Below are 23,067 nucleotides of genomic sequence, written 5' to 3'. Positions count from 1 at the left end.
TTAGAAAAAGTACACGCACATTATGATTCTAATGTGATGTGATGCCACAATGAAACAGAAAGCAACGCATAGAAGTGGACGGCACTTCCATGCCACCAAGGACAGACAGTACTTTAGAAGTGCCCGCAACACAGTCAAACAAGTCAAAGTCGCATTTCCTTGTGTTCAACACAATGCGTTGGCGGGCTCGTTGGTGCAAATCCATAAATACTTTGTTGAGCGCAAAACAGCAGACACAAGAAAGATGACAGCACAAGGCGCTACTCCCAACTGACATCACTTTACTGCGTCACTCCTTTATAGATAGCAGAACCTAGAAGAACATGCGCAGTGAGCACCATGTGCAGGAACCATTAACATCCTATCACAAGAGGGCACTCTTGCGGCGGAATCCAAAAAACCATATTGAGCACTGCACAAGGTTAAAGAGGGCACACTAATGCACTGTGACCCCCCAATGACTGTACGAAGAAAGATTCCAATAAATCTCAGGCGGTGGTATCACGGCTCTTCTTAAAAATCGTACTATCACGAAACATGGCGAACATAAGCGACCCATACCAACAGGCACAGGTTCCCATTTGGCTCAACATTGTAAAATATGGAAGTGCAAAGCCATGTTTCGTGATACTACGATTTTGAAAAAGAGCCGTGATACCACCGCCCGAGAGTTATCGGAAGCTTTCTTCATACAGTCATTGGGGTCACGGTGCATTAGTGTGCCTTCTTTAACGTTGTACAGTGCTCAATATGTTTTTTTTGGATTCTGTCGCATGAGTGCGCTCTTGTGATCGGATGTTGGTGGTTCCTGCACATGGTGCTCACAGTGCATGTTCTTCTAGATTTTGCTGTCTATAAAGGAGTGATGCAATAAAGTGACGTCAGTTGGGAGTAGTGTTTTGTCCTGTCATCTTTCTTGTGTCCCCTGTTTTGCGCTAAAAAAAATAATTATGTATTCCTTTGTGTTTGAAGACAATTTTACGTTATATTCTTGTTTGCAACAAGAGTATAATGCAGTTTTTTATGTTTTGTGGCACTTCAAACTGCGGCGAGCTGAACCACTGGGCAGCAATTACTGGAATCTACACACAGTAGCGATTCCAGTAATTGCTGCCCAGTGGTTTAGCTCACCGCAGTAACTAAGTGCCACAAAATATAAGAGAAAGCTGCATTATACTCTTGTTGCAAACAAGAATATAACGTGAAGTGCATTCTGAGGTCAGAAACTATCGAAGAAAAAAAATTCACGATGCCCCACTGTGCAGCGTTTTATAGCAAAGTCAAATACATTTAGTGCAAATATCACACTATGATGACACACAATGGTGGTAATCTGTAATAATATAAAGGTGCCTTAATGTTGCAACAAAGGTTGACAATAATAGCCCTGTAAATTTCAGCATGCAGGGGCACCACTTGGTTAAACAATAGTGATGTGTATGTGTACAAGTAATACCCATGGCAGAAATAAATGGGTAACACTTGTATACATAGATATTACATCACTATTGTTTAACCAAGTGGTTAAACTATGTCTGCCTCACACAAGATTAGGACTAAGGCATAAATTATGTATGGTCACCCTAACAGTAACACTTCATTTGAACTTCACAGCAAGTAGACTGTTGATGCCAGCCTCCCCCAATGCTAAGCCGTACTGCATGCTTTACAGAGAAATTATAGTGGTATCACTTAACTCTCAAGCTATTCAGGACTACAGGATTGTAGAAGACATCTACAAATGTCCGATTTCATGTATAACAGCCTGAATTGCTTACACATCCTACGAAGTGCAAATTAAGATTACTTCTTGTTTAGCACTTTTGCCTGCTAGACCACAATCCAAAAATATATTAACATATTAACTCACAAAGAACCTAATTTGGCTAATAGATTAACACCTTCGCATACTGCCACAGCTGCACTCTGTCATATGCGTTGCAACAATAAAGGAGTGCTTGTCCACCAGCACTCCAACGTCACTAACAGTGTTCACCTACACAGCTAAGACAGAAGACTGTCATGATTCAGGTAGCAAATAACTAAGAGAAAAAAAAATCCACTCACTACAGCACCTTACCTTTCAGTAAAAGAAAAGGATTAATTAGTAATGATAAGTTACCTTGTTTTTGCCGATTATCAATACAATCTGACTTCTATACATATCCCCTCTCCACTTCAGTAATACAGCTGAATTATTCATAATATAGGATCTATGATGATACCATTCGCTTTTCTTGTATGTCCAAATTTTTGCACTGGTATACTGTTCACTGCTTACTTACGGACACGAATACCTTGACTGCCCAGACATCATTCGAAGCAACAAGTCTTGCTGCACCGCTATAAGTTGCACCAAGGAAACAGCAGAGCAGCCAGGGCGAAGAAATTTTTTTTGGTCACAACAGTTAAAACGTGCACCCAGGCAAGAAAGTAACGATCACAGGTAGTGAGCCACTGCTATTGCCTCGAACCTTTATTTCCGTATTCTAACTGAAGTTCTTGCATCGGATACAGCATGCTCTCAAGCCAATACAAGCGTCAATACAAGTGCGCAACTTAACGCAGTTTTATTATACGCTTTTAACGCGAGTGAGCAAGAGGTTAGAAATGCCACACGGAAATTGCGATCAAGCCGATCGCGCTACTACTGGAATCGATCTGTAAAGATAGGGTGATCCTTTTCCCTATTCATACGTCCTTTTTGCCCTAAGACGTTGCATAGTGGTCTTTTTTCGAGACACCGGCTTACCACATATCATTTTAACATCTACGTTATGCAAATCAAATACGAATAAAATGGGCTTACCTCATGAGCAAGTTACGAGCACGCGTTGAATGTTGAACACCCGTTGAGAGCAAGCAGGCTATCCCGTGTCCAGGCGCATACGCGCACCCAAACTCGGGACACCTTCGATGCCGCAGCGTGTAGAGTTTTGTACACGAAGTGAAAGACTTTCAGCGCAAATATCCCCGCGCGATGACAGCAAATGACGAGCGCACAAGTCTACACCACACGGCGACAAATTCGAAACTTTGCCAATTCGAACGTGCCGAGACCCAAGCAGCGTAACCATCTATCGTTTTTGTTCTTCGCTCCCGATGCGTCAACCTCTCTTCCTTGGGGTCTTGCTCCACTCTTGAGTACAAATCAAGAGGTATAAACGGTAAATTAACTTTTACAACACGACACGATAAATGCCGGCTGACTACTACCATAGAATAAAGCTACTACACATCTGCAGGTTCGTAAGCGCAGCGCGCGCTGCCCGGTGGTGCCGTACTCTGTGAGCGCGGAGAACTTAAGAGAATCGCTTTCGTTTTCGCATTTGTGCTCTAGTTACTGGAACTGCAAAATAATTGCTTGACAAAATTGAATTCTAAAAGAGGAGAACGCTTTCTCTCCCACAAGGTAATGCGTTTTATACAAAGGGAGAGAGAATGCAAGCAGCAGAAAGGCAGGGAGGTGAACCAAACCGTTTGCTACTGGGTATATAGCAATAAACCCCTGTGCTGCAATGAAGTGAAAAGCAGTGCACTGCGAGGCGCTTTTTCCTACTGATCATGTGCATATTTTTTTACAAAGTTCAATAAGCAGGCTGAAGTAAGCGAAGATGTGCTTTTAAATGCAGACGATATTTACGTACTTCCGGAAGACGACTATCGTCTGCTCACGCTCGGACGTGGCCGCCTGCATAGGGATTAAAGTCTAGCCACACTGCTTATCGGCGACGTCACCGTCAATTCTCGCTAATTTCGCCTGCTTTTGAACACTCAACTCGCCTCGAACCAAGCGAAACTTAAGGTCAGACTTAAGCACACTGGCCAGCGCGCGTTAACTATTATAACCATTCCTGGCTGGACGCGTTCGCCTCTTCAAAAATTGCGCTGGTTGAATGCGGCTAGTGCACGTCGGTCAAGCTCGGGCAAAGCTGGTCCGCGCCACGTATTGGAGCTTATTAGCTTGAAAACGCATTCAAGCCTTGTCGTGCACAAAGCAGACGCTGCGCAACGCGCGCTACCGTTGCAATTTGCACGTCGCCGCGGTCGGCTACGTAGCGCTGATACCGCAGCCGCCGCGGGATTCCCTGACGAATCCGCTGGCTCTGCCCAGTGCGGCTCGCTCGGGACTTTGGCTTACGTTTGGCGCGTCGCAGGCGCCAGCAAAAATCGGGAATAGTGGCATCGGCGTTAACATCCACAATCAAATTTGAACTGCGCGCCACGGTGACATTGAGAAGGCGGTGCGTTGTAGGCACGCGCCGCTCCGCAGTACCTTTCGCCGTGCAAGGCATTGAAGAAGGAGCGGAAGCAGGGCTAAGGCAGTGTTTGATTGCCATTAAGCTCCTTCATCACAGCAATAATAGTATGGAGGTCCTTTAGTTTGCGCCTCCCCCTCTGCCCACAGGCTCTGGTATCTCTGCGGTAACACCATGACGTATGCGGAGCTAGGATCGGAGCCCCCAGCAACTATGATGCTGTTGTGCTTCGTTATGTCTAATGTGTTGCGAACAGGAGCCCGAAACGTTGCCGCTTTCCCGGCGAACTGCATATTAGGTTTAGGACACAGAGGTTGCGCTCACTTTTCTTGGTTGGTGTCAATTTCTATCAGGACGTGTTCTCTGTGACACACCGCGACATCATGTACGAAAAAGTCGCTGCGCAAAAGGCGAAGCAACAATTGCGATAGCAAATTAGGATACACAGCTATATAATAGATTTATCGACCGTATAAACTTTTAAACTGGCTTACTAACTATAAATTAACAAGCACTGTGTCAGATGTTTTCTTTTTCTTGCTTTCATGTCGCATTACATTCGCCGTTTTATTTTATTTTCTTTATTTCGCTTGAATGGAAAGTCAACCCTCCCGTTACAATCGTGGTCGCGTTACGTTCGACTAAATACAGTATGCAACGCCAGCGAGCAATGTACCGAGTTGGAGATTATAGCCATCAATTTTCTGAGCTTTCTACAATAACAGGGAAAGGATCTCTCAGCTGCTCAGCGTCGTGTCTGCCCATCCCCGTAAGGGGATGATAGGAATCTGCGAGCTAGCGTTGTAACTCGCCACAGTACTGAAAAGCTGAATAATTTGGGATAGGAACACTTGAGCTAGTCCCTCCGACAGGCTCGATATTAGCTAGTCGTTCCATATCTTTTGTCGGCGCTTTTTCGACCGCTACCGCAGTAGCATCAGGCAGGGCTGATGCCTGCACCACGGTGTAAGATATACACTTTCTACACTGCGTTTCAGACATCAGGGGCAACGCTCTGCTAGCTACGCAATAAGTTCGGTGACGAGAACGTATCACTACGCGCTTTGCGTCCGTGCCTCTCTGCGCGCCAAAAACAAACAAACAAAAGAAACGCAATGAAACACAAATTGATGTAAAACAACGCATGAAATAACCGTATATGACAGTTTGTTGCTGAGGATTAAAACGTTCTTCGTATAACACTCAGCCTATACCAAGAACAGTTCCACACAATTACGATCGCGTCTGGGAGGATAGGGTGCGACGCTAAAGGGAAACGTGAAAGTCCCTCGTGCTTGGAAGTGAAGTATTAAATCACGGAGAGAACCGATGCCGTTCCGACGCTTTCCGTTTGCACTGGAGTAACATTTTGAACTGGCGATGCGCTTTGTTTCTTCATCCGTCAAACGGCAGCCAGGCGTCCCTTGATACGGTTGCAAATTTTGTTCCGGGCCGGACAATTTCTGAAGACGCAAAGTGCCTGCCACAAGCCGCCACAATGGTAACATGGACCGATCTGATGCGCAGAAAACGAGCGATTTTCATTCGGCCGATTGCACCTGGTTCGAACGCCGTCCTGCTGACGCGTCGCGCAGGCGTTCGAGAACGCGCGGCCACCTTGAGTACGCCGGTCCATCCTGTCGGGCGGGAGGCCATGGCCATATTTACCTGAACGCCGCGCTGCCGAACCGCCATCTTGCGCCGCTCCGAACGCTTGGTCGGCCTTCTGCGACGCCTCCAATTCTCGGCCATTTCTAATAATATTTGGGGTTTTACGTGCCAAAACCACTTTCTGATTATGAGGCACGCCGTAGTGGAGGACTCCGGAAATTTTGACCACCTGGGGTTCTTTAACGTGCACCTAAATCTAAGCACACGGGTGTTTTCGCATTTCGCCCCCATCGAAATGCGGCCGCCGTGGCCGGGATTCGATCCCGCGACCTCGTGTTCAGCAGCCCAACACCATAGCCACTGAGCACCCACGGCGGGTTCTCGGCCATTTCTTCGACTTTATCCAAGGTCAGATGTTCGATGTGAGCCATAAAAAACTTGGGTGATATGTGGTTGGCGATTCCATTATTTGATCTCGGATCCGGTCGTCGTACGTAGCATCGAATTTGGAAGCGAGCTATTTCTCCTTGAGGGCCGTGACGTGTTCCATGAAACGCTCACCCGGCAGTTGCTTGGGCTTCTGAACAGATGTCTCTGTGCCAGGAGTTTGCCGAGAATAACCGATGCAAGAGCTTCAGCAGCTCCTCGTACTTGCTCGTCGTGGCCGTTGCCTCCGTAGTCAACGTACTGGGCGTCTGGGCCGCATTTCGTCATCCCGTTGCAGCGGTAGTTGTCGGCTGTGCCTCAGCCTGTTCTGCCGCGTCGTATTTCATTTAGCCTTACCTACCCAAAACGCTGATGAGAGCCGACGCTCGACACTCGTCCTCCCATCTGCTCCCGCCCGCCGACTTAATGTGTACCTGTAAATTTTTCTTCCATCTGTACCAAGGAATCAGGAGAGCCACGTAAGTCGAGAACCAGAGGAAGGTTTAAAAAGACGCCATTCTGTAGCGTCGTAAGCTGAAGTCTACGGCAAGGGAATCCGAAGGAAGCAGGCAATATGGCGTCTCCGAAGATGACCCCAGACGAAGAAGGCCTAGGCCGACGCCAGCTAAGCATTCGGAGAAGCTCCGGAGGAAATAGTAGAGAAGTAGAGAAATGCGAGGAAATAGTAGAGAAGTGACGTAGTTAAGTAACGTTGTCACGGCATTTGAGGCGCTGCGGGTTCTTATAAATCGTCGTCGCCATTCTGTAGCATCGCAAGCAGAAGTAGGCCTAGGGAAGCCGAAGGAAGAAGACAATATGGCGTCGCCGAAGATGGCCGTAGACGAAAAAAGGCCTAGGCCGACGCTAGCTGAAGCATTCGGAGAAGCTCCGAAGGCATGCGAGGAAAGGGCATAGGAGCGACGCAGATAAGTAACATTGCCACTTACGGCATTTGAGACAGCAGGTTCTTCTAAATCCTCGTCGCCATTCTGTACCATCGCACCCAAAGCCGGTCGACGGAGGGGCCTCGCGTTCGAGAGGACGCCGCAGTGAAGTTGGCAGAGACGCCTGTTCCGGGTGAGAGAGCCTGGCCAACGAGGCGTTTATTTGACTTGTATAGCATTTTAAGGACATGTTGCGTCATGCCATTGGCTATCACACAAGTGGCGTGGTCACACCTCATTGGTGGCTCTCAGGTGGCGTGATCACACCTCATTGGCCTATTGAATTCATACAAACGCACAGACATGGAGGTCGTGGCTCCATCATGCGATCGCTGCAGATAATAGTAGCGTTACTTATGACACCAGAGCACAGCACAAGTCAAGCAAGAACATCAATTTCTAAGTGCGGACACAGCCACTGCAAAACGTAACTCGTAACTCTAGCCTCCACAGCGTTGCACCTTATTTTCCGAGACGGAGTATAGGTGAGGACACTCGCGAGACGCTCTTGACGCGATGAAGTAGCAACAACGCGCGTCCACCGGCCCGGTGACGGCAGCGGATACCTATCGACGGGACGACGCTTAATTATTGCCAAGAATCAAGCTCAAACCACCCAACACCTACACAGACGCCCCTGAGTTGCAGCGCTTACCTTGAAATGCTCTCCTTGATGAAGCGTCGAGACTACAGACAGGAGTAGAAGGGTCCTGGAACAGGAGCACCGAACAGACGAATGATTGATTGCGGCCACGACCTACACTTCCGACCTGCACAGATCTCCCTGCTCCAGCACGCCTTGTCTAGTTCACCCCTTTTGCCGCTAGGGGCAGAACGTACGAGCAGAGTAGCGCTAGTTGTAACCTGGTCGCTGTCGTCTGCTTCTGCGATCTGTTCCAGCGCTCGCGCCGCTATTTCGGCAGCCTCAAAGCGTTTACGTTGTTTGTAAATGCACCAATTCAAGAAATTACAAATAACACAAAGTTTACGAAAGGAAAGTTTAATGACGACATAGTGCAGAAAGAGCGGCGCAAGAAAGGAAAACAAGGAGTACAGACGGCAGACGGTAACATATTCCTTTCGTTGCCTTCGTAGAAGGGAAAAAAATCTGATTACAAGAAGATTCATAGAATGAAATGTGGTGCAATGGAGTAATAATCAAATAAAATAATAACGAACTTCATATATTTAATATCAACGAGGAAATTAAAAGAATGACGCAGACGATATGTCATACAGACAACTCGCAGACTGCGAGAATCTGCAGACGCCGCAGAAGGCATGTAGTTTCAGACCTAACTGCATGCAGCTTTCTTGAGTTAATTACAGATGAGATAACGTAACGATCACATTGAGGTATACTGATGTATGCCATTATGTATGTCAGAACAAAGCAAAGGATCTGGTATCAGTTTTCACGAGTTTCCGGCCATGGACGTACGCAAAAGATGGATCGAGGCAGTCGGAAGGATAGGTGAGTTCTTTCCTGTTTCTTTTTTCCGTACTGCTTCATATGGAAAGGAATTGAAGGCTTGCAAAAGGTGACCCAATGCTTTAAAACGCTACTGCTTTGCGGGACGCAAACTTATGTCGCTATACGGAAGACTAAAACTCTTTCTACATGCTAAAGGGGATTTTCCGAACGGCACGGCGGCTACATAAATGCTGTAGAGAAGATACGTGGAATTGAAGATGTATATGCAATTCGCTTATTAAGCGGGCAAGTACTAAAATAAATATTATTTCGCCCTTTAACGTGGTGGCAGTTTCCTCTTCTAAATTAACGCGGAAAAGCGAGCTTTATAAATCGGAGAAGGAAACTGCTCTCACATTATTGCGAACTCTGTGAACATGTGCGAATGAGGGATTGGTTTTTTGTTACTGCGCGCAAAATAATAAAAAAAAGAGTGCTTATGACCATATGTTACAAAGCCGCAAACTATATTCACCGAGTTTTTCCAGGTTCAGGCAGTCAAGTTTGGGAACCGAGTGACCGTTCAAAGGTGTGCAGCCATACAAATTACGCCTGACGACTGCAAACCAGGCTTGAAGAGGAAAATCTTAAAACCTGGAGCAGAGCCATCCGTTTCTCCCCCTTCTCCTTCTCATCATGCTTCAGCCTTGCGGGAAAAGCGCTGTGCGCTAAAGCGGGCGCAGGTGCAAACCGTGCCCGCTGCAGACTGCAATCCATTAAGACAAAAGGTCAGTGATAATTATTAGTTTTACAAAGATCAAATTTATTATGGCTTGCGTTACTCATTTCTTCATTTGGGTCGAACAGATGCATATAAATCAAATATCTTTTTTGTTATTATTCGCAGGAGAAAGCCTAACGCACCACCATCACCAGACGCGGTATAGCATCAGCTGCGTCTGTATCAGAAACGTCCCAAGATTTGCTGTATCCATATACTCTACCAGATCAGCTGAATTCACCTTGCTCGCCACACGATGCCGATGTGGAAAACAATGCTTCACCAGCACACATGGAACACAATCCCCAAAAGACAATGCATGAGACGCTCGATAACATGTCAAACGAAGATAACACGCAAGAAGATGCGTTCACTACAGTGGCGTAGCAACAGGGGGGGCCGTGGGGCCGTGGGCCCCGGGTGCAAGGGGCCAGTGAGGGGGGGGGGGTGTCAAATACGTCTGAAGACACCCCTCTTTCCGCCGGCTACTTCCGGGGAGGGGGGTGACAGAAGACCTATGGGCCCCGGGTGCCAGACGACCTAGCTACGCCACTGGTTCACTAGCAAGTGCTACTAAGACGTTGCGCAGGAAATGTCAGAAATTGGAAAGAAAAAGTGATAATTTGAAGTGATAGTTGAAAAAAGAATTTTCCAAGGTCGGCGCACTCGCCGAAGCTACTGGCGCGATCACGCTACAGGTATGCATCTACCTCTGGGGTCGTATATACTGTAAAACCCTTTAGATCACGCGCTATTTATTTACGCAAACTTCGCGATTGAAAAAATGCCGCGAAATTTAAGGGCAGGCGAAAATTTTGGCAAGAAATAAGGACGCTATGTTGGAAACTAAAAATTATATTGCCGACTAGATCTGCTAGCTGCAGGCACCCCGAAGTATTAGTCCAATGAGAACTTACGCATGAGGAGCATGTGTTATCGAATTCAAGTCACACGTACAAGTCTGAATAGAGTGGACTGCTTCGGAGAGGCAGAAATGCTTAAAAAGAAACGACAAGGAATTCTCGCGCTCCACTGTGCCGTATGTCACAAATCTGAAGTTTCGCTTACTTTATAAGTGCGAAGGTTTAGTAGCCGTGAACATGTTCCAGGTCCCCAATTCGGGAACAGATGGGGGCGCGAAATGAGGTTTTACAGTAAATGACTTTATTTGTTCTTGTACGTTTTACATGCTTTTGACTAGTACTTCATTTATTTTCGGGAAAAGCTGGACGAGAACGATCAGAAAGCTCAGAACGATCAGGGCTGCGGCCGAGTCAAGCTGTTTACGACAGCTTTTTCTGCAGCTCCCCCTGTCTGTATTTTTTGAGGCAGAAATAAAATTATTGTTATTTTTAAACGATTAGCTGCAATGCCTGAATGAAAAAAAAAGAAAACACCACTGGACAGAACCCACGATCCGACAGGCAGTACTGTGGCATGCAAAGTCACCATGCGGCCGTGAAATGTTGCGGCGGTAAGGATGCCTCCCCCTTCCAAGCCGTACGACACTCAAGCACTGCAACGGCGAAGTTGTTTCTTCACTAATGAAACAAAGATTGCGCCAGGAAAGAGCACGCCTGTCCGAACGAGTATGTCTCTTTGAGATGGGAACATAATTTATCACATCATGCAAGAAAATGATTAACGAAGAAAAGTGCCTAACGTGAGTGCTTGGCTGACCATAAGCCATTGTTATCACCCCAGAACGAAACGCGAACGGGAAGGGAAAGAAAGTCCGAGCTAGCTAAGCCAGATTATCTCAAAGCGAAACGTACGCGTAATCGAGACGTGGCTGGGCGATGAGGGCGTTAATTCTGGCACCCGTACACTGAAACTGTGTGAGCCACCTCGGTGTCATACATGGATAACGGCTATAGAGGTGCTTTCTGATGGTCACGTTTCAATTCCGCATGACTGTACGTTGCATAACTTCAGTTTGCGACAACGCGCTTATTTCCACTCATCGAACTAAAGATAGTGGGGGCGTAACGGCTATCCATCTGATATATTGTTTAGCCCGCCTGGACTTCTTTCTTTCTTTCTTTCTTTCTTTCTTTCTTTCTTTCTTTCTTTCTTTCTTTCTTGCTTTCTTTCTTTCTTTTTGTATTTGCGCTGTGCGCAATCACGTCCTATTGGACGAATTATCTGATGCAATGAAATGCGATTTCCTCTTTTAGGAAAATATGGGCTCCTTAGTCGTGGATGACGTGTCGCTAAAGCAGGCGGCGACATACGAAAGAGCGGCAGACAGGATTCACGGACTGATTGAAATGGGAGGTCTGGAGAAGGAGCTCGGAATCGAAAATGAACTGGCCGCACACCTTCTCGCTTTCGTGTTTGTCGGGCTGTCGACGCACTACACGTAAGACGATCATTACTTTTACTAGCCTAGTTCCAAAGGCTTCTGTTGCGATGGAAAGGTCGCCATGATATACGACATAACGTTTCAACTTCTTTCAACAATGTAAGTTTCGGAAAGAACTACCCGAACATTTGGCTTGCAATAGTGATTTAACGAAATGTCCTGCGCCTTTATATTTTTCAGCCTCCCGGTCGGATATATTACTTCACGCAGTCTACAAAAGGGGATCAGTTGCACCGACTAGCACTCCAAGCCATGAGGTCCATTGAAGAAGCAGGTTTTCAAGTTCTCCGACTTGTCGCCGACAACCACGCATCTAACTGCAAGATGTTTGCCATATTCGGAAGTGGTCAAATAAGTCCAGTCGTGCGGTAAGTTGTCCGGTGTACTTGCTTGGAGTTCACGTCTCAGTACAACGTATGTCTGGGAGATTTGTAAATATAAGTCAACGCGCACTGATGCTCGGTTTGTATTATAGAAAACTTATTCAGACTATAGCCTTAGTTCATTTATATAGAGCCCACATGTTCGATAAGTTGTAGGAGCGCAAGTATATAATTAGGAAATTAATGCTCTTGTCAATACTGCCTTTCGGGATATACGCGCAGCGCTGATCGCATGACTTTAGAAATAAACATTGCAAGATCTACACGCCTGAGTTTCCAGCTGCGTGTACATTTGTATTAGTGAACTGAAATATGTAACAGCTAGAGGGTAGGAGCATGAAAACCATTGAATATTAATTTGTAGAACCATCACGTGATGAAAAGAGTTTCTCCTTAGGTATTTCTAACTAATGTACACGCATCATCGGCAAGGCTTTCAGATTAGAAGCAACATTACAAACAAAATGATATATATATATGTTCCTCGCTTTCGACCACTGTCATATCCTCAAAAACCTCCGCAACCAGTTGATATCCACTAGTAGAATGCTGTGCGACGGTGGACAGTACTACAGCCCGAAATATTTGAGAATGCTACTGGACATAATATAAAGACAACCTTCATTCAAGCTTGTTCGCAACCTGACGCGGAAACATGTCTTTTCTTTTTTTTTTTCTTCAGGAAAACAAAAAGATCTTGCAGGATCCGGGGGTCCCAACGGGTCTCCGCCGGCTAGTCCCTCAGGACCTCAACAAAAGTTCATTGTCTGTCTTGTCTGCAGGATTACTTCGAATCCACGAATGCCCGCAAGTCCTTGATTTACCTCATGTATAAGGGGACTATGTGGACCATCGGCATATATTTTTAAATACAGGAAGAAATTCGTTCATGCTAGCTTGGTAATCAGTCGTCATCGTTGCGGTATACCTTTAGCGCAATGCAAATTTGGACGGCGCCTGAAACAAGCCTGTCATTTGCTGTCAAAATTGACAGCGCTAGTTTCCTAAGAGAGAAGGTGCGGCAGGTACCGGCTCGTATTTCTTTCGATATTGATAATACATAAAGCTGCTGAAATTCTAGGGCAGATTATTTCGACGTAACATTTATAGTACTCGTTGAGCAGGCTAAATATTCACGCTCGGTATATCCGCAGGCACCGTAGCTATAATGTAGCAATTCAGCATATTTAAAGAGAAGAAATATGAAACTTCATGTGCATTCCCTATGAACAGGTTGATCGGGATCTCAAATAAGCATCGAGTACATTGGTGCGCTTTGTAATTTGTGTTGATCACCAAACCAACTTTACATAGATCACATCAACGACAAATATGTCGGTATAACAGTACACCTGAGCACGTTTTCGAAGATAACTGTCAATTGCATGCGATGCGCCATTCTTAACTTGGAGTAACCTGACTTCCTCGTATCGCTTCTATCATAAAACTGTCCTAGCTGTGCGCTGGCTGGTCGCGCTGACTCATTTCAAGTGGCCATACCGTGACAAAACGCCTCGTCAAATCGATAACCACCGGATGACGTTTGGTTTTGTGTCAGTTCTGTGTCAGTAGAGCAATTGTGAGGCCACATCAGTGTTTTTTTTTTTCTTTGGCCGTCTTTTCTGAGCACAAACAATATATATGATTGACGATATCTTGCCCCAGATAACATAATTCATTCTACTCGTGTTCTAAACACCGATTTTGCCGTAAATTCCGTCGTTAAAATTATTTCATAATTGATGTAAGTTTAGTTGATCAGAAGGGCATAACACATGATTGAAGCTCCTTCAGGTTGTTCATAAAAACGCACGTTGGTTTTAACGTCAGCGACAGTTGCGATTTTTTTAACAAAGAGAGAGAGAGAGAGAGAGAGAGAGAGAGATGGGGGGGGGCATTTATTATAACGACAGGTATTTTCGCTGGTGTGTGTACGATTCCGCTGACACGCTACCCTGCGTAACGAAGGGGAAGGGGATTAACGATTGCAGAGGAGAAGAAAAAAAAAAGAATAATAACATTTGTGCCTGTTAGTTTGCCGCCCTGTACATCTATATTCCATTGCATTGAGGGGCTGTCAACTCATTGTAGCGTTTATGTAGGCGTTTTGCGACTTGGATCAGAATATCGGGAGAGCGAAGAGTACCATCCATAATTCCCAAGATGCTCCTCGACAGCGAAACTTCCAGAGGAACTAAGTGCAGAAGCGGGGAAAGTGCATTAGGCAAGATATCCTGGCCAATAGTCGGCCGCGCGATATTCATGGGTTTCCGAACATGGATGTTTACTCTTCCTCTCGATCCCCACCTCCAAATTATTGAACGACGAAGGAACTCTCTATATACATACTCTTTGATTTTAGTAAAAACATGATCTTAAAGCCAAGCTTTATATGGCGGTTCTCCCGGACGCTCCCGTATGTGGCTAGTGGGCGGTGCTGCTTTCTTGCCGAATAGATTGTGCTTAAAGAAAAGGAATAACGTCTCGCAGCACAGCAGCCCGCAATGCACGAACCATTAGGCTACAATCGCACGTACACTTCCGTACGCGTACGCGTATACTACTCTTCGATGTGACCGGCTGTGTGCGTCGCGTTGTGCAGCAGGTGTCCGCGAGAGCGCATGCACTCGTGCCAGTTTCCTTTATGCAAGCAAGGAGGAACGAAACGGAAAAATTGATAACGCTTGATTGACCGCTTCAAGTAGATCCCAAGGTGTGCGGCGTGTCTTCATACCTCGGAATCTGTTTTTCTTTCGGAATCTGTTTTAATTTTTCTTTCGTAGAAGCCGTATGGGTTTCCTTTGTAGCAAATGCTACGAATGGGTGGATGACCGAGTTTTCCTAAATAATTCTCTCCACCTTGCGGGTTTCCGCAGAACTATTACGTCATAACTTTTCCACTCCCTTTATTCTTTATAGGTTACAGCTGCGCGGCGGTACCTTAAGCAATATGGCAGAAGATTTCCGATTCCAGGATTCGAAAACAGTCTGCCAACAATCCGGTACATGGAGACAGTATTCAAATGGTTCACTATACACAACATCAGAAGTACCACATTTCACATTGTGGGTCGGTACCCAAACAGGATGCCGTTCAGCTCTCCAGATGATGATAGGTATCATTATATACCTCCACATACTTTCTAACTAAATGCTATTGCTTTTTTTTTTACAGTACCATGTCATTTCAGGCTGCTGTGGCTGGAAAAAGACTTTTTGCCCTTCTTCGCATCGTGGAAGGCCACAGCACCCCACAAGTGGGCATTCATATCTCTGGAAACACACGAAGCTTTGCAGGTCACCGCCATGTCCACAGTCCGGTGCACACAATTCCTCCTCCGTTCCGGTTTCCTTTATGTGTTGACTTCAAAATTCTCCAGTGACCCTGTCGAGGCACTTTTTTCTACCATCCGGCAACTAAATGGGTCGAACGACCTGACAGACGCCCGTGCAGCACTTTCATCTCTGCATAAAGTTCTGGTGATGGGCATCTTTCACTCATCACCAAGCGGCGGCACAGGGAAGGCAATGGGTCCACTTGGATCCCACCCCGCCCTTTCAACCTCGTGGCCCACAAAGGAAACGAATTCAACAGCACTACAAGAGTCAAGAGCCGTTAAGAGCCATCAGCCGAGGCTTCATCAGCGATGCCTGCTCCTACAATGAGAAAAGCGATGCGGTCATATTTGGCGGCTCTACGGGTTTACTGTGGTGGGTTTTTTGTCGCAAATTAACTGCAATGTAATCCGTTAAATTGGTAGCAATTGTGCGTGGTGCGGAGCTACTTGCCCTGCAGTGTGCGAATGGAGAAGAGCGTGTCAATTATTGCACGCTCACATGTAAATGACAAGTACCAATAGACAGAGTGAACTATGTATCCAGAAATAAAAAGGAGGCCTTCGCCAGCCGCGACTACGGTTCCCTAATGACTAACGACATATTCCAGCACGATGACACAATCAAAAGAAATACCCACAGACACACCTCACAGGCGCTACTCCGCCTTTGACGTGTGCCTATGTGTCTTCGTTATGATTGTGCCTTCGCGCTAGATTATGTCAAGCAAACACCAACTAGCCCGTGTTATGTTTCGCCTACGACGCGCGGTTTAGCCGGCGCGGCTGCAACAAAGCGGCAGACATTTTGGCCCGTTCGGCGTCGCCGCTACGCCTCCCCGCCAAGCGCGTCCAGGCATGTTCCGATGCCACGTGTCTTCATGTGCGTGTGTGAGTGTATGTGCATATTGGTGCCCACGCTTGTCGAAGCGCGGCAGCCGGGGAGAGGAGCTCCCAACAACTGTGAAGCGAGGGGGTCTGACAGGCGCCGACACGACAGTGTGAGCCACCTTCTCCTCCCCATTGTGCCCGACCGGCGGCGACACGACAGTGTGAGCCACCTTCTCCTCCCCATTGTGCCCGACCGGCGGCGACACGACAGTATGCGTCACCTTCTCCTCCCCATTGTGCCCGACCGGCGGCGACACGACAGTATGAGCCACCTTCTCCTCCCCATTGTGCCCGACCGGCGGCGACACGACAGTATGCGTCACCTTATCCCATTGTTCCCGAGCGGCACAGTCACGTGCTCGTCTATTGAGGGGTTCCGTCTTGCCCTCAACTGCGAGAGTATAAAAGCAGCTGCCCCCGGACGCCAAAGGGGGGCTCCGATTTCTTCTGTTGAGTAAAGTGCACTCCCGTCTCTCTACTTCGGTCAACCTGACCGCCAACTCTTTGCGATGTTAGAATAAACAAGTTGTTTTGTTGTTACCAGTCGACTCATGCTTTGCCGGGACCTTCGGATGCTTCCAGTTGTACCCCAGGCCGCCAGGCCAACGCTACCCTTGGGGCTTGCGACCCAGGTGCAACAACGGGCGTCAGCGCCGAGTTCCCAACAACTCGCGCCAGCGGTACGACCACAACACCCGGAACAGGAGGAACATATAGGAGTGACATATATACCGTGTATACCAGCTAATGTAATAGCTGTTAATATAAAACAGGAGATACAAAAGACACGGTGCCAGATACACTTATAAAATCCATGGTGTGTTCGTTCGGCGTCGCAGGTCGCACGACCGAACACCGCGGTCGTCTCTCTCTCTCTCTCTCTCTCTCTCTCTCTCTCTCTCTCTCTCTCACACACACACACACACACACGCACACAAAAAGGAGGCCTTCGCCAGCTGCCGCCATGTCCCGATTTGAACTCGGGAACATGGCGGCGGCGGCAGCAGCAGCCATGTTCCCAGTGGCAGAAAGTGTTAATATGACTGTCTGGAACCGTTCATCTGCATGACCGACGTAGAGTTTGTGTCGTTGTCGCCTTTCTAAAAACGCCAGTGCGCTGGATGTGCGACGATTTAGGTGAAGACCCTCGTCTGCGGAGACAGGGTGGCGGGAAAATTACGCTTTAGGAGAACAGATTGGTGTGACTAGGCTGCGGAGCTTCACATGCTTCTTCTTTCTTACATCTCGCTTTATAGGTGCGCGTTGTAAGGCATCCTGATCTCGCTTCGAAAAGTAGTGAGCTTCCCTTTGAGTTATCATTGTTTCTTTGCTGGTTTCGTTTTTTCCTCGTAAGTAGTTACTCATGGCAGGTTTCTTCTCCATTGCCGCCGCCCATGAGACTATTTCAGCCTCTCTGACTTTACGCTTTTTCCGGCTCACCTCGAACCCCAGCTTGACTCGTTTCCCAATCTCAATGGCATCGCCCGCTCTCAAGCGCGCGCACTAACCCACCGCGCGGGAGCAGGATCGAGCTCAGACTCCGGGGTCCTCGAGTTTCGGGACACTCTCACTACTTTCAGCGAAATTACTACGCACTATCACCTGGGTAGGAGGACTTATCCTCCCCCTCACAGCAAACTGGCTCGACCTCTGGCGTCCACTTTACGCATGCTTCAGACTAAGTGCTATCCAAACCTGGCCCTTTTCCACATGATCACTCCAGAGGCTTTTAGCTCTACTTGCCCCGACTGTGGGGCTGTTAGCCATCTCGCACACATGCTCTGGCGATGCCCCTCGTTACAGGGACCCAATCGCATCACAGAACAAGAATGGAGCTCTGCCATCCGGAGCTCAGAGTATGCACGTCATACTTGGGCGGTCCAGAGAGCCCACGATGCGGCGGTTAGGCTCGGCCTACCCGTCCCCACGTGGGAGCGGCCCGCAGCTCTGCCCTAGGGCAAAGCTTCTCAGGACCTTGTAATTAAAGTTCTTTGTCTGTCTGTCTGTCTGACTTTACGCTTGACGTTCTTTGTTGCTGTGTTGCTCATCCTACAGGCCGCATACTTTCTGGTAAGCTTCCTAGTTCATTTTTTCATGTAAAAATAGCTCAACACTTTCCCAGCCCATTTCTATTTCTGCCATAATCCTCAGTCGTTCTTCTTAATCAATTTTACTGCGATCTTCCCTCACTTCAAAACTTGTCCAGCCCATATCACCCTGCACAGCTTCATTTGTAGTCTTCCCGAGAGCGCGAGGTTATTTAGCCGCGTTGAGCGCTCCTATAAGAAAAAATAAGAATTAAAATGTACGACCAAATAACAGTAGCTCCATTTACGCGCATCGTGCTGGAACGCGCCGCGGTTGATTCTTCGCCCTCTGCGGTGATCGTTGAAAGTTTAGAGTGCGCGGGACCTGGTATGACGTGCCAGAATTGGCAATACAAGAGCAACCACGGGAACACTTAGCCGTGTCTTCTGCTCACGTGGCCTGCGGACCTTAGATAAAGCCAATCTGTAAAGTTTATGCGAGTTATTTTTGAGACTGAATGGGATGTGAGTCAAAATACTGTGGAATTTGAACATTGATCGTTTCGTGTTGGTTGTGAGAACGGCAGTTGGTTATTCTAAAAGTATCCTACATTCTGTTCGGGTCCGTCGTACGAGACGTTGTGGTTCTGCATACGTTTACAAGCATTTTCGGCAGTGTCCGTGCAAAGTTTTACTTTATTGCTGCTTCGTCTACCAAAGTGTTTAATGCTTACAGGTGGGGTTCTGCGCAAACATGGTGGAGAATGCATGCACAGCAGCTCACTCCGAAGGCAATCACTAATGAGTGCTCTCTCTCCTAACGAAACATGCGTTTGGAAGTGGCTGATTGAGTTCTGTACTTTATAGATGAAAGGTTATAGTATGGAACGTTGTAAAGTGCACAAAAATCAGCCTTCAGAATCGCCGAAATCAACAAAAGCAGATGGCAGAAACCTGATTAGCTTGCAGTAAGTTGTATCCTGAACTACGTGCCTTTCTATACGTCCTCAACGACACAAATGCTTTTATCTGCTTTGGTCTCTGTAATCAAGTGCTTGAAATCAGCGACGCAAGATACCTATAGTTATTTTATTTAGTGAAAGAATTTCCTTCAGTACTTAAAGACATAGCACATGATCATCACCAGTTACCAAAAAGCATAAAACCGCGCATTTGAACTTGCCGTGTGCAGCGAACAGGAGTATGCGGGAACATGCTGTGTTGCAAAATAAAGCACTCAGTCCCACGGCGTCATCCACTCACTGCAGGACATCACATCTACTTGACGTGACATTCCATCTCGCAACGTCCCCTCCATTATAACTTGAACGCTTGAGAGTAAATAAAGATAAATTTAACATATCCCTACATCACCGCGTCAACCATAGTAATGTCGTAGCGTAATTGTCCACCCGTGTTCGGTTTTCCTAGCACGGCCCTATTAACCCCAGCAAACATTAAAGAAATGCAAGCATATATATCACTCCTTTGATGGCATATGTAGCCGATCCCGCTTGACGCATCAGTCTCAAGATTTCAGCAGTGAAGTTCTTCTCTGAAGCCTGCTGCACAATAAAAACGAAATGGCGGGATGAACTAATCTGGCCTCTGGCGAGAGGAGTTGGTAATCATGCACCAAAGGCGAGATAGGTGTCGTTGCTGTAGATGGTTGCGTTGCTGTCCAACGGCTCCAAGGAAATTAGGTAGCCACCGAACGTATTAACAGAAAGGATGGACGTGACCACAATGACAGTCTTGACCACGACGCCAATGAGCGCCTGCAAAAAGGACAACAGACAGAGAGACGCCACTTCAAGCTGATAGTAGAGAGTTCAAGTACCTCGCGCTAATATGTAAGCACTACTCAGAGATATAGAAAGTCGTTTCCCGTGTTTCGGAGGCACTTTTCACTTCTCTAAAGGCGGTTTCTTCTCAGGTTACGGCACTGCCCTTGGATAAGGATTTTTTGTCGAAGTTTCAACAATGAGACAGGACAAACAGTAGCCTTTAAACGAAGGTCGGAAAATGTTATTTGCTCGATGATGACTATGCTGAAATCGGTCAGTGTGAAAGTGCGGAAAGGCAGGCTGGAGAAAGAGCAGAGTAGATGCCCTTGAGGCGAGAAAGAAAAAAGAAAAGCAAGAAAGAAACGACACCGCACACAACGAGACAAAGCAGGCAGAGATTCAGCAAGGGCTAGGGTACGGGCGAGTCAGTGAGCGCTGATGCACTGAGTTGCGTTAATTTTTGCTATTTCATGATGCTGGCTCTCCGTGTCCAATCAGCACGACTGCAAGTCTACATGGCGCTGTCAGGCTGGCTGTATAGTGATGTTTTACAAACAATTTATACTCTATGACGGAGCGAACGACGTCTACGTCGTTGCCTACGACGTAGACTCGTATACGTATACGTAGCCTCTACGACCACACCCAACGACCTATGGTATACTACCATCAACTTAAAGAGCGCAATTGCTTGTGGACGTGGATTAGACCTGTTTGATTGAAATTTATATCTTCTATGAAAAATGGTACCTACTTTCTCAATAACGGCTTCCGGCGTATATACCACGCATATTCTCGTGGCAGGGAAGTCATGCAGCTTTGGAAGGTTACTCATATACATGTACAGTGTGATCTCCAGGAATCCAGTGATCCGGCGACACAGTTGTCTCCAACTGCCCCGCCCTGCTTCCACAAATGTTATCTTATGCACGCAAATTTTCTTATGTCTTCTAACGCTTTAATCCTCGGCCGTCCTCGACGGCATTTCTCTTTCACTGGCTCCTATTCTGTTGCTGTAATACAGCCCCGGTTACCCACTCTACCCATTACATGACCTGTCCCGCTTAGTTCCTGCCTTCTAAGCTCGACTGGAACATCAGGTGCACCAGCGTGCTCACCTAACTTAACCCGTTGCCTTCTCGTCCACTACCATTACGCCTCTCATTTCTTGTTTCAGGGTTCGTCGCGCGATCCATAGCTCCACAAGCTTCTTGTCTCCAAGTTTCTGCCCCTTGTGTTCGCAGTGGTGGAATGCAATGATTATTTTCACTTCAAGCCTAACTGTAAGTTACTGGTCACCACTTGGCAGTGACTACCATATCCGCTGCACTTTCATCTTATTAAAATTTCTCACGATCGTATTCTTCTGTGACTAGTTAGTTAAAAAATGTACCCTTTCACAGATTAATGAGCCGGACTAATGGTCACGAACTTTAAGGGTGCGAAGCTGGGCTAGTCGGTTGAACGACATTCCGAGGAAGACAGCGCAGCAACAGGACCAACAAGACAACACAGGCGCTGACTAGAAGGAAGCATAGCGCAGAGCGACGGTTAGAAAAGAGCACGAGAAACAAGTCATGTGAAACGACTCGGTGTAAAAGAAAAATATTACACAAGAGTGCGAAGTTTGGCCTAGTCGGTTGAGCAACAGCACTGGATTTCTCGTCCTCTCTGCCAACTGCAGCTATGCATAACGCTTCTGGTTACCGCGTGTGTTTTGCATTTCTTGGATCCTTTTGCTGGCGCTGTTTTATTTTTCACAGTACGGACCCTCCCTCTCAATCTTTCCAGTAAACAGTGACGCTATGTGCGGAGCCGGGAGACAAACACATCTCGTATTGAGATGACAGGCGACCTATGAATTTCAATGGCATACTCGGCTCTCTTCTATCAGTGCAAACATTTTTCTCCTACTCTAATTTCTCTACTATCCTCTTTCACTGTTCTTTCCTACTTTACCCTTTGCTGGCCGCCATTCAGGTGTCAGCAGAACAAGCTACTGGCAGTTTGGCCTGCCGCAGTTTTCTTCCTTCCACTTCAAATTTCAGACGAATGAACAACCACCTTTCACTTCTCTTGCCAGAATTCTTCAACATTAGCTTAGTCTGCTAAATCATTTATTGCAAATCATTTGCAGTCAGGCGACAATTCTACATGGGTTTCGCATCACAACTTCGAAACCACATTTACTAGTTTGACACACGAGTGTAGCCCACATGCCTTATAGAAACAGTCTATACGCATGTCGATCACGCTTGTTTTCATTCACCAGTGAGTTTTCGCGTGTTTGGAATGTCCGGTGGACATGAGTGACATCTACGAGATTCATATCAAGCAAAAGGTTAGGTGGGCAGACCGGGACAAAAGAAGAACAAAGCGGAAAACACATACGCCGACTATCAACTGAAGGGTCGCACCCTGGCGGAAACGAAGGTAGACACAAAATGTATCTTCGCATGCTCAGGAATGGCATCGCCAGCCGTGAAACTGGACTCTGGCGAAACTTGATTATCTGCAAATACTCGGGAGAGGCAACACTAACCGGCAGAAAAAAATTTTTTTTTTCTACTGTGAACCTCTACCAACTAGTTCAACATTTTGTCGTCCTAAACTACGATAGGTAGCGTTAAAACCGCACCAGTTGGGCCATGGGCACGTCGATGACTTCGTGCGCCACGATGAGCGACAGCCGAATGGGTAGGATCATGTTGGACGACGCGCTCATGGCGACGGGGACCGCGTACAGCACTGGAGACACCCTGGTTTCTCTGGCCTGCGTTTAAAAACGAACGCAACCTTCACGACGGACATTTGAGTTTAAAAAAAAAAAGAGTTCGTGTAACT

At 46.9% G+C, this 23,067-nt stretch overlaps 1 protein-coding gene across 8 annotated transcripts in view; it reads right to left on the bottom strand.

Annotated features, from left to right (window-relative positions):
• The window catches only part of LOC142575557 (uncharacterized), an 84,932-nt gene extending 77,368 nt beyond the window's left edge, over positions 1-7,564 (bottom strand). For 3 of the 8 annotated variants that reach the window (XR_012826671.1, XM_075684999.1, XM_075685003.1), the window contains exon 1: positions 7,244-7,380. Coding sequence is in view for 6 of the 8 variants with exons in the window: in XM_075684999.1 (XP_075541114.1) it covers positions 7,244-7,294 (51 nt within the window). In the remaining 2 variants the exon portion in view is untranslated. Of the gene's footprint in view, positions 1-7,243 lie in introns of all 8 variants that reach the window. The other 5 variants (XM_075684998.1, XM_075685000.1, XM_075685001.1 and 2 more) reach the window with 4 other exon arrangements.
• Between the last annotated feature and the right edge of the window lie 15,503 nt (positions 7,565-23,067).

This window comes from Dermacentor variabilis, chromosome 3 (assembly GCF_050947875.1).
Source record: "Dermacentor variabilis isolate Ectoservices chromosome 3, ASM5094787v1, whole genome shotgun sequence".
In the NCBI taxonomy this organism is placed as follows: Eukaryota; Metazoa; Arthropoda; class Arachnida; order Ixodida; family Ixodidae; genus Dermacentor; species Dermacentor variabilis.
This window is presented reverse-complemented; position numbering and strand designations above follow the sequence as displayed.